At 41.6% G+C, this 12,856-nt stretch overlaps 1 protein-coding gene across 2 annotated transcripts in view; it reads left to right on the forward strand.

Annotated features, from left to right (window-relative positions):
• Positions 1 to 2,224: 2,224 nt before the first annotated feature.
• The window catches only part of ADA (adenosine deaminase), a 34,872-nt gene continuing 24,240 nt past the window's right edge, over positions 2,225 to 12,856 (forward strand). Inside the window, exons 1-3 of one of the 2 annotated variants that reach the window (XM_082226376.1) lie at positions 2,225 to 3,208; positions 10,256 to 10,317; positions 11,641 to 11,763. In XM_082226376.1, coding sequence (XP_082082502.1) covers positions 3,173 to 3,208; positions 10,256 to 10,317; positions 11,641 to 11,763 — 221 coding nt within the window. In that variant the 5' untranslated portion in view covers positions 2,225 to 3,172. Of the gene's footprint in view, positions 3,209 to 5,228; positions 5,270 to 10,255; positions 10,318 to 11,640; positions 11,764 to 12,856 lie in introns of those variants that run through there. The other variant, XM_082226377.1, reaches the window with a different exon arrangement.

Genomic DNA, 12,856 nt, shown 5'->3' on the forward strand with positions numbered 1-12,856 from the left:
ACAGCATGCTGAAGCAGTGCAGCTGAAGCAGCATGGGAAAAAACCACCATAGGAACTCTTTAAGTTAATCATGTCAAAAAATCTAGGGACTTCCTTGTCGACCTTTCAGTGCCAACTTGTGGTTTCCCCAAAAAGGCGATCTGAAACCACATCTATTTACCCAGCTTTGCCGGAACCTGCCTGTCCTATTCACCATCATCAGTCATCTGTGAACTGTAAACAGGTTTCACAAGAGTTTGTTTTAAGCATTCACAAGAATTAGGTACAAGCGCCCCATACAGCAAGGTTAAAAACTTAGTCAGATGACAAAAGTTACATAGCAGCCATGAACACATTTAGTCCTAGAGCACACTCTCCAGAATGGCTGCACCTTTCATTTGACAAATTGGGCCCCGCAAAGGCTTATGCCACAGTGGATGTGTAGATCTTCATGGTGCTGCAGGTAGAGCTGTCACTTATGCACCCCCACCCTCAAAAAAAAAAAAGGGTGGGGAGAGGAAAGGGAAAAGCAAGCACAAACTTGCATAAAAACTGCACACTATTGTTACTAGAATTTAAAAGGAAACGCATCTCGCCATAATGTGGAAGATCTTCGTGCCTGCTTAGTCTGCTGTCCAGGTACAAATTGCAGGTACAATTGCTGACAGATAACTTCAAGGTGCCTTCTGCTCTCTCTTCTGATGTTTCTTTAATCTTTAAATTGGACATGGACTACTAGGCATCCCTTCAAACAGAGAATGCCTTCAGATAAAGGGCTGTTATCTGACAGTTCCTCAAACAGAGGCATATCATCTGTAAAACAGGGGTGACGCCAACCTTAATACAGGACTTGTACGCTCTGCAACAGACTAAAAAGGCTTCCCTTCTAGATTCCCTTCCCCCCCCCCAGCAATTGTGACATCAACAAAAACAAAAATGCCAATGTGTTCAATACAAAATTGGATAAATGTGTAGCCCATAGATCAAAGCTGTAAGGGGAGAAAACGTCAAATATTCACCGGGGCCAACTATCCATGCTGGTCCTACATGGGCCAGCAAGAAGAGCTGAGGGAAAATTGATATACAAAATCCCATATAAGGGGTTCCATCAAAAAATTAATCAAGAATTAATCAAGCTTGACATTTTTAGCGCTCACTTAAATTGTAACTACTACTTTCTGTGTTGTTGAATGTGCAGCATCAAACCTAAGTCAAATACCTCATTGTACATTTGTGTACAGAGATTAGTTCAAACCTGTTAATCTAGTATCATGGCAGGTGATATTTGCAGAATGTTGTCAGTGCCATCAGTATCTTAGTCTTTTATTCTATATGAACTCATGTAAAACTTGTTTTGGATCTAAGACAGTAATAACACAGTTATAGGAGTTCCGTTTTAAGCTTCCTTACTTATAGCAGGAAGGAATGCCACCTGTTTTTCAGACAGGGGTCATGTGGCTTGTTTAAATTGGAACCATTGATGGTGATGAATGCCCTATGTAATTGTTTGGAGGTGATTGGAGGGTGGATGGCAGTTAATGGACTGAGGTTGAATCCTGACAAGACAGAAGTACTGTTTTGGGGGAAGAGGGCGGGCAGGTGGGGGGACTCCCTGGTCTTGAATGGGGTAACTGTGCCCCTAAAGGGCCAGGTGCACAGCCTGGGGGTCATTTTGGACTCACAGCTGTCCATGGAGGTACAGGTCAAGTCTGTGTCCAGGATGGCTGTTTACCAGCTCCATCTGGTACGCAGGCTGAGACCCTACCTGCCCACAGACTGTCTCATCATAGTGGTGCATGCTCTAGTTATCTCCGCTTGGACTACTGCAATGCGCTCTGTGTGGGGCTACCTTTGAAGGTGACCTGGAAATTACAATTAATCCAGAAAGCAGCTGCTAGACTGGTGACTAGGAGTGGCAGCCGGGACAGTATAACACCAGTCCTGAAAGACCTACATTGACTCCTAGTAAATTTCCGAGCACAATTCAAAGTGCTGGTGTGGACCTTTAAAGCCTAAACGGCAGTTCCCTCACTGCAAGACGTTAGAGAATCAGGCAGAGGGCCTTCTAGCAGTACTTCCTAAGAGATGTCAAAGAGATAAACAATATTATTATTATGAGTCTCTTGCTCTGCCAGCTGAGCTATCCCAATTTTACAAATTACAGTTGTAAATTTCTTAGGGATAGTTTTAGCTTTTTTTGTAAACTTCTTTGGGGTTTCCCTCCCCCCCCCCCCCGCAATCAAGCAATACAGTCATACCTCGGGTTACAGACACTTCAGGTTGTGTTTTTTCAGGTTATGGACGCACCGAAACCCGGAAGTAACCTATTCCCGTTACTTTCAGGTTTCGGTGGTCGCGCATGAGCAGAAGCCCCGAATTGTAAGCCGCGCGTGCGCAGACATACCGCTGCGGGTTGCGAACGTGCATCCCGCAAGGATCATGTTCGCAACCCGAGCGTCCACTGTATATGTATAACAATCAATCAACCAATCAGTCAAGTCTGTTCCAGATGAGGCTAGGAGAGACCCCTGACCCTAACGCTGGAGAACTGCTGCTGCCAGTCAGTGCAGACAATCCTGAGCTAAGGCCTCAAGGCAGGCTTGCATGTTCCTAACCGAACTCCGCACATGCTCAAGGGTGGCGGGAGCATTAACCTCATTTTGTGTGCCTCTCTGGTAGGGCCTGCCCACCCTTGCAAAGGCAAGGTGAGGAGACTGCCTCAGGCAGGCGTCAGGACCCGCAGGGGCAGGAGATCCTGATGTAGATCCCTCCTGGTCGCTGGTGGTGCAGCTGTTCTTCATTCGCCCTTTCTTGCCTGGTAGAATGGGGGCGCCATTTTGTGGCGCCAAAATGCCTTGGGCCGGCCCTGATGTCTGGCATTCATAACCTGCACTGAACCCTAGAGGTGTGGTTGGTGAGGAAAAAAACTCTGTATGTGTGTCAGAGATGAGCCGGCTTCGTAACCCTCGAAGCCCTGACAGCCCTGGCCGCGACCGGCAGCGTCTGTTACTGGCAGGGAAGGGTTGTTGTTTTTTCCCCGTCGCCTGAGCCGCCCTTCTCGCTGCCGCCTCACACACCGGGCGGGCCGGTCCCAGAAGAGACCGCTGGGCGGAGCCAGCCCTGCAGAGAGCAACAGGCCGGGCCGGCGGCCACTGAAGCCCGGACTGGCGGAGGAGCAGGAGGAGGCAGCAGCATGGAGAACAGCCCGCGGGTTTTCGACAAGCCCAAGGTGAGAGAGGCTGGGCGTCCCAGAGCTCGCCGTCAGCTCAGGCGGCTTTCCCGGGCCGCTGAGGGGGCGACCGACCGCCGCCGCCGGGCTCGCCCTGCCTATGGCACCTCTGCGGACCTGCCGGCTTCGCGCTTGCTCGGCAGGAAGCCCCGCGGTGCCTCAGCGGGACTTACTCCCAGGGAAGCGCGCCTGGCGGGAGGATCCCTGCCCGTGCTTCCCTCTCCTGCCCTTCTCGCTCTGCCCCAGCAACTCCTCCCCACCTTCATTTCCCCCTCAACGTTATTTCTGTTTTTCTTGCCTCTTTAACGCCTCGGGGAGGTGCCCGCTTCACCTCTTCCTCAGACACCCGTTCCCAGAAACGGGGTCTCAGAAACAGATGACCCAACTCCCCCCCCCCCAAAAAAAAAACCCCGGTGGTATTTTGTTGTTTCGTTACTATTTGCTGCTTTATAAAGGTAGGTGGGCTTCCCCGCTCTGCCTTATATGGGGAAACCCCAGCCAGATGGGCGGGGTATAAATAATAAAATTATTATTATTATCATCATTATCATCATCATCATTATTATCTGCCCCCTTCGCTTACCTCTGTATAACCACCTCTTTTTATTTCGGCTTTCCCCACTTTATTTGCACCCCACTCCCAAGACCCCAGTTCCCTTTCAATTCCTGCCTCTCCCTCCCATCACCCTATTACCTTTAATGTTACCTGCCTTACTGCTCCTGCCTGATATACCTAGGTTCCCCTGGGAAAACGATGGAATAGAAATTATATATATATATATATGTATACACACACACATACAGTATAGCAAACTGCCTATTCTCCCCCACTTTCTTCCTATCTCTTGCATTTTATCTACCGTTGCACATGTTCCTGCTGCACCTTGTCTGTTCCTGGCCTAAGTGTTCTCTTGCCTTATCCATCAAATGATAACATTAGCATTGCTACTCCTATGACCTTTAGCCCCGCTTTGGGCATCCTGTTTGTGGGTCTGCCCAGTTTCTATCACCAAAGTGTTACACAGAAAACAATGCACACGAAAGCTCATACCAAGAACTAACTTAGTTGGTCTTTAAGGTGCTACTGGAAGGAATTTTTTTATTTTGACTATGGCAGACCAACACGGCTACCTATCTGTAACAGAAAACAAGATTTTGCTTATCGGTTACGGCATTTATTTTCCGCCAAGGAGCTCAAGGATGCATGGGGTTGTCTTCCCTCCTCATTTTAACATTCCAACAACCCTGTGGGGTAGTTTAGAATGAGAGATAGTGACTGGCCCAATAACACCCAGTGAAACTTGTGGCTGAGTTACTCAGCATTCAGAGCTTCCTGATACTGTACTTCTGTCTTGTTCATAGATAAGTGCTGTTTTGGCCACGTCAGGATAGGCACTCAGATTTAAGTACTGATACAGAGAGTGAGCAAACAGTATCTGGTTCATCAAAGTGTTTTTATGGTGCGACTTCTGCTTTTGTCAGTAATTCAACGAATTCAATCTGAATCTGATTGCAAACTACACAAGTGCGACCTAACTCTTTTTTTTTCTTTTTCTTTACTACCCTTTGGGTAGTAACATGATCTGAATGTACCGTATTTTTCGCTCTATAACACGCATCCGACCATAACACGCACATAGTTTTTAGAGGAGGAAAATCCGCAGGCATGTCACCCGTAGGCATTCCCTCCATAACACGCACAGACATTTCCCCTTACTTTTTAGGAGGAAAAAAGTGAGTGTTATGGTGCAAAAAATACGGTATGTTAAGACATTCATGAGTACTGTCTCCACGTGGATGCATACATCCACATTTTATAAAGGGAAGCCAATGGGTGAAAATTTTGCTAAATTGCAGTATGCTTTTTTTGGTGTATTTTAGCAGCTCCTGCAACCTGAACTGCACACACCAACTTCAAGCATATAACTTTACATGAACCATTTAGTAAAACAGCACTTTATTCTTTATTTACCGTATATCCCACCTTTTTGCTTCAAGAAGCTCAAGGTGGTAGACATGGTTCTCCCTCTCCTCATTTGATCACCACAACAACCCTCTGAGGTAGGTTAGATTGAGAGGCACTGACTGGCCCAAGATCACCCAGTGAGCGTCATGGCAGAGCAGGGATTTGAACCCTGGCCTCTGAGCTCGTAGTCCAACAGTCTTAACGACTAGTAATATATAGATCTAATCCATTCAGCACTGATGAACTTGCACCCATTGCTGATGGCACTGATGGATCTCAGGGCAGTTCACAAGATAAAAACACAGGTTAAAAACAAATACAGGGTTAAAATAAAAAATAAGATGGTTCCAGCAAAAAGTTATCTTCAACAAGGCTCAGCAGAAACAAGTAGGAGTGTTTAACAAACAAAAAACCCTGGAAACTACTTCAATCTATGCAGTAATCATATGGGTTGCATCTCTGACACTCGCCTTGTTTAACATTCAGTGACAGCACATTCTGCTAGTCAGTAAAGTTCCAATCAGCAGGGAAGTTCCAAATGATGAGGAAGTTAAATATGCAATGCTGAATTGCAAGAATAAGACATGAAGTCAGTTTAAAAATAGCTTTTCTTTTTATGATTCATTGCCGTTTTGGGACACAATATCTTCACATTTTTGCAGAAATCTGATAAAACAAGATTTTACGTATTTACGAGATAAGTGGTGCCATTAGTCATTACTCAGTGGGAGTAGTTAAACTTAGATCCCGATATTAGGGTTAAAATGACTTGGGGTAGTTCTGTGTTGTGCCAACTCATTTCATCCTTTTGTGGGTTTCTTCACTGCTCAAACTCAACTTAATTCATTAAATAATAAAGTTCACACAAATTCAGTGAAACACAACCTCTTTAAAAATAATATTGGTAGCAGCGATATTACTCCATCCCTAAAAACAACATTTATTTAATTTAATTTATTAGATTTATAGACCGCCCTTTATCACAAGATCTCAGGGCAGTTCACAAGATAAAAACACAGGTTAAAAACAGAAATACAGGGTTAAAATAAAAACTACAAAACAATAACCCCCTCCCACAAACACATGTCAAATACTAGAATATTAATCAGCCAAAGGCCTGGTTGAGGAGAAAGGTTTTTGCCTGGTGCCTAAAGATATATAATGAAGGTGCCAGGTGAACATCCCACAAACAGGGAGCCACTACAGAAAAGGCCCATTTTTGTGTTGCCACCCTCCAGACCTCCTGTGAAGGATGCTTATGAACATCTGGCAATCTTTTGTAACACTTTTGAAATAAGCTGAAACGTTGGCAACCCTTAGGAAACTGACTATTTTACTGCTATGGTGCAATTGTCTGGACTGCCTTTCTCTGATGCTTCAGACTCCAGATAATATAGTAATGATGACACTCATGATTGATTACAAATTTCAGTAGGATATGTGGAAGAGGACAGTGCCATGGGTTTGTCAGCTCTGGTTATAAATCAAAAGATAAACCTTATTGTATGAGATCAAAGGTCCATGTAGTTCGGCATCTTGGTTTATGTTAGTGACCAGCCAGATGCCTTTGGGAAATCCAAAAGCAGGGACTAGAGTATTCTCTAAGCAGTTTATTATAATAAAAATGTTGACCCTAGTTTCTTAAGAGCTCTTTGCCCTCCCTAAGTAGTCTCATTGACGTCAAAGACTGAGGAGGAGTCATCTGCTTTCTTCTGATAAGTGGCATCAGCTGGAAGACTTTTGGTAGTTCAGTTCAGTATGCATACTGAAGAATTTGCAGTATCAGGCTTCAGCGCTCCTTGTTTTATTTATATATAACATCTAAGTGAGTTCTTGGTCTTTGGCTCTGAATTTGTTTATGAAAAGATAAACAACAGAGGCATAATAATCATATGGTGAGGCTTTCAGACTTGTACTGAAGATAGACAATTGTTTGGTTACAGCTAGGAGAATTTCAACAATACTGTACTGCTTTTGATCCTCTTGATCCTTAACAATATTGCTCTTTTTTTAGAGTTTTCTTGTTTTTTTTATTGGTTTTTCACAATTTATATAAACACAAACAATACACAATACAAAACATACAAAAACAAACACGTATAATTTCATATCCTTTTTTTTCTTAAAACTTATTTCACCGACCTCCCCATACATCCCCTTTCTGCATTTCAATTCCTAAATTTATTTCAGCAAATCCTCCCAATATTGCTCCTGATCCTATTCAGAATTGGATACGTTCAATGGAACACAGTTTGTGAAACTTTATTTTGGGAATGCATCATCTAGAAACAAGCAAAAGTTTATTCTTGCTTCAGGAGTATTGTTTTTACCCATAAATAAATTTAATTTGTGGATTAATTAACTACCCAGCTACATTTCTAACCTCATTTACTTGGGAATAAGACCAGCAGAATTCTGTATGACTTATACTGAGTTGCCATGGTTAGGATTACACTGCAAGATTTCTTTAATTGGATGACAGCCATCTATCATGATTACATTTTTATTGTTAGAAAATACAGCATGTCATAGATTTGCAGTGCAATGAGCCGAATTTTATTAATGAAATAATTTTAAAAGCAAAGCAATGTAATTAGAATAATTCCACTAAATATGTTTAGTCTGAAAAAGTTATGAAACAACATTTTGGGATCAAACCTAAAATCATATGCATGTTTCCAAGTATCTGATAAGAGTAATTTATTAAAATTTAATGTAGCAAATTAGATTGTATATAATAAACATGTAATTAATAAATTAGATAATAAACTGAGCTGTACTGCATTTCTCTCCCAATTTTGAACCATCCATTTATTCCAGAGAGATATGTGGTAGCTGGGACAGGGCAGTTCATTTGCCATTTTCTCCCTGCTGAGATGTGTTGTTAGTGGTTCCAGAAAGTAATGTCTGAACAGGCTCCATTTCATTGGTTGGAGGGCGTTTTCTTCAAGCTCTGCGTGCTCCTTTATACCATTGAGACACCCAGTCATTGTATCAGTGGAAGTATGTAGTACAATGAGTCAGTGAGCCTGGCTGTTAACCAGAAGATAGGTGGTTTGAGCCCGCCCAGGGACAGCTGTGAGCAGGATACCTGCATCGCAGGGTGTTGGAATAGATAACCCTCAGGGTCCCTTCCAACTCTACAATTTTAAGATTCTACCAGGTCATTTACAATGCACTGCTCTTCCCAGTATAAAAGGTTTGAAAAGAAGTCTGTATGTATTTGTCAAGCTGTAATTAATGAAACTGGTTGAGTGGGAAGAAGTATTCTAGAGTAATGATAGTGTTGTGGACTTACTGTGAACTTATTCATCTACTAAAACCCTTGAGGCGTTGCAACAGCTTGTTGAACACTAGCATTGCTATGATTTCCCTTGGCTGCATGAGTGTCTTGAGATCACTTTGATCCTTTCCCAGGGAGTGTAGTACAATTTTATCCATGCCCTATAAATACCACACCTCAGCTTGTACCAGTTTCTTTTGTTAGGAAGGGAAATGAGAGTAATGACTATGTTTACGTCTCATAAATTAGAGGCTTTCTTTGCTACTAATCTGAAAATACACTTATTAGTGAGGGGCAATTCAGTACAATAGATGTCAGGGAATCAGAGTAGTCCTCCATTGGGCAGAAACATATTAGAGAAGTCAAGAATTGGTTTAACCTGCTTTATATAATTAGGTTTTAGTAATAAAGTTACTAGTAATAAAACAATTTAATAACATGAAATTAAAATGCATCTAAAATTTGTACAATTTTTTTACAAGGAACTATAAAAAATAAATTCTTAATGTAACATAGAAATCTTATGTACTGCGCAATCCTAATGATTTGTCAGAACTCTCACAATGTGCAGCTTCGTTTGTATAAGGTTTGAGCAGTTTTCTTTTTTGTGTACAGCAGTTGAAACATTGCACTGTGGACTTATCAGATCTAGACCAAATCAGGCAGCCTGATAGATTATATCTTCCATCTCTAGCAGCATTTGCTATGTCAGAGGAAGGCATTGGAATTTTGAATACAGTGTATCTTAATATGAGCCTTCTGCAGACTCACTGACTTACAGTCAGGGTTATTGTCATGTACATAAGGAGCCACTCTGGGTTCTTTTGGGAGGAAGGGTGGGATAGAAATTTCAGAAATAATACGTTGGGGGGGGGGGAAGTCTGCTACTTGTTGCTGAAGTGTATGTACCACTATTCTTAAACTAGCTGAATACATTCTATTTTCAACTCACAACCCTGGGCTGCTTGGATTGGGCATATTATATTGAATAGTGTTCTGTTCTCTCCACTTCTCTGAGTGGTGAGAAGTTCAGCATATGCTAGGTTTAGTTTTCTTTGGAAAGGGGTCACTGGAAGTGTATGGTGTTCTGTAATATTTTGAGTGTATTTACAAATATATAGGTTGGGTGTAGGGGAAGGCAGGGCTTAAATATTCCAAGATCAACTGCTCTCACATCAGATCTCCAGAGGGAGAGTGCCAGCACTCCAAAATGCTGTTAGCTTGCAAAACCCAAAACTCACAGAGATCTCTTTACCACAAAAGGAAATTACTAGTGCGCTCATGTTGAGCTATGCTGCTTTTTACAAACAAGTTCAAAAGAGCGTCCATAATAGGCGTTTTCATTGGGAGCAGGCAAATGAAGCAAATCTTGGAATCTGATATGTTTGTGGCTTCTTCCTTCATAAGGAGCTGCTACGCAACCATCAGCCGAATTACTATCCTCATTTTATTTGTTTAGATTGTGTTGTGTAAGCAGGCATTATTCAGAGATCAGAGAGTAAGAATATTTGGTTCTCTTTTTACATCTGAAATTTTGACACTGAGAAGTTGTCATAATTGCAAAAGAAACCAGAGGCTTTAGCTAGCTTATCATTTCCCTATGCTGCTCTAGAAGCTGGTTTTACATGCTACCAACTTTCAAGTTGCTTGTATTTTGGAGGATGGGGAGAGAGAGCTGCTGCGCTAAACTAAAAACTATGACTGCATGCACATATCTGTCAGAAATGTCATTTTCCACTCTTAGGTCACAAGGGCTTTAATGTATATTACTATTCACATTCTTTCAACTGTTTTGCAGGTAGAACTTCATGTCCACCTAGATGGAGCCATTAAACCAGAAACCATTTTATACTTTGGCAAGTGAGTGAGTGGTTTTGGGTTTGGGTGGTGTTTTTCCTTTTTATTTTTTCAGAAGCTCATGCTTAGTCTGAATTGTTTGCAAAATGTTCCTTGGTCATTAATGTCTCCAGGATAAAAGCAAATGAAATATCAAAACCTTTGATCAGGCTTCATTACTTGCATTTTGTTAGTTTAATGCAATTTTAGAGAGTAAGATTCCACCTAATTGTTATAGAACAACTAGTGTGCTTTGGTAAGGGAAATACATCAAAAGCACAGTTTTGTGCATGTGTATGTCCCACTGTGCTCAATAGAGCTTATCCCCAGGTAAGGGTGCATAGGATTTCAGCCTCAAAGTTTGCAAGCTGCAGTAGTGGTATGTTTCTCATCAACTATCCTTCTGCAACTATTTCGAAATCCATCCCCAGTCAGGAAGGTAGGGGAATCTGGGAGTCAGAGACAGAAAAGAATCAAGCAAGCTAAGAAGTGAGAGAGAGCCTGATTCTCTGCAGAGAACTAAAAGAGTCTATTCAGAATCAAGACTATCACTGATTGGTATTGTTGTTTTAAAACTTTTTCCAATGTGAAAATCTATTTAAAAGTTCAAAGATTTTTGCAGATAATAACCTATTATAAATATACTTCAGCCCTAACGATTACAGCAAAATGGGAAGGTCATATAAGGTTACTGCATTAGGAATTCAGATTTGCAAAGGGGACTGCTTAAGGCCGAAGTCAGATGCTTTTGTTTACAGAGATACCAGTTTCTATGAAAAAAGGAAATTTGACAGAAGAACCAGAAGTAAGGGCCATGAAACATCTGGAGTACAAGAATATAGCTTACCAGCAATTGTACTCCAAAAAGGGAATTTGCTATTTTATTAGCCAGCACTCAGTTTAGTTTGGCTTTTAGGTGAGGATGGAGATTCTACACAAACATTTCCTGATTTAATCAGAAAGCCAAGATTCTACAAATGTGTGCTTCATTTACATTCTTTGTTCAATTGGTTTAAGAGAATTGTCCTCAGGCTGTCAACATTGCCTCCTTCAACATAAGAACAAGAAATTTTATAATCTAAAAATAAAGACATAATTCCATTAATCACATAGAGTCACTTTGTATGTTGTTACATATGTTACAATGTATATTTTTATAGTCTTCCAGAGCATAAGAGAGGAATTATAGACACAGAAAGTGCCATCAGATTAACCAGTGACTACATGAAAAATATCTAGGGCTTTCTGACCATCAGTTTTCTTCACCGACTTACTAAAAGAATTTAGTTCAGAACTTACCCAAGTAAGCCTACAGCAGTTGATGTATGTATTTTGTTTAACATCTAGGAAAAGGGGAAAACAGCTTCCTGCAGATACAGTAGAAGGCCTTCTACAACATGTTAGCTACTGCGAACCTATCAGTCTCACAGAGTTCCTAGAAAAATTTTCTGTCTACATGCCAGCAATTGCGTGAGTAAAGTAACTTGCTCCATCTTTACTGTTGTCAAACCTCCCTTCTATCCCTTTGAGTCGCTGTTGATGCATGTTGCATAGTATATGACTCCCAAGCAAAACTTGCTTTGGTTTTGCCCTGATTATGTTTTCTTGCCATTAAAGCATTAGACCAAAATAGCACAAACCTATAATTTGTGAGATTGCTTAGAGATCTGTGTCATTATTCCCGCTGAGAAAGAAACAGCCTGGTGTATGTGACTTGCTGGTGCATGGTGACCCTGTACCCTATCAGTAGTTAATGAGTGGAACAGGTTCGTAATCTATCTTTGTCCTTGAAGCCCTGTGTGGGCAGTTCTAGAACTGCTGTCAGCAGGATTGGATTCATTGGGACCAGCACAATATGCTTTCAGCATAGCAAAATGATCACCAGACTACTGAACTGGTTGCAGAGCTTACTGATTTTGACACATTGGAGAAATCTCTTCCAGTACATAGATTTTTTGCATTCTGATTCTTGGAATAAATTCTGGTCCACATTAACCATCTAGATCTTAACCGAACACAGGCTTAATTGTATTGCTGACAGGCCATATTTAGGAAAAGCACAACTACTGCTAACTTGAGAAATATGGCTTTTGGGTTTTTTTTATTTGCTCTGTACTCTAATAGCAAAAAGGGGAGCTTTTACTTCCCTTCCAACTAGGATCCTAATTTGCAGGGTCGGGGGGAGGGAAATACAGGACCAAGGTCACAGATGACAACAAACATGACATTCCTTTTCCTCGAACCCTTTAAACTTTTAGTGGGTCACTTAGGGGTGATTCAAAATAGAGAGCATACTACTTCCTGAAATCCAAATTAACATCCATTCAGTTGTGAAAGTAGCAACACTCTTAAATCCTTAAATAATCATTGATTAGTATGGCATTGGCAGATTTAGAGAAGCGCAACCCATTTGCCCACACTGGGTGCTGAGCAATGACAAACAGTGGAAGGCCAGAAATGGGAAGGCACCAAATTTTGGTGTTGCACAGGGTGCTGCTGAAATTTTAAAGTCTGCCACTGATATGTGCCATGAGGTACACATTTTGGATGAAAAGGCAAACTC

The sequence above is a fragment of the Podarcis vaucheri genome (genome assembly GCF_965113315.1).
Source record: "Podarcis vaucheri genome assembly, chromosome: 6".
NCBI classification, from domain to species: Eukaryota; Metazoa; Chordata; class Lepidosauria; order Squamata; family Lacertidae; genus Podarcis; species Podarcis vaucheri.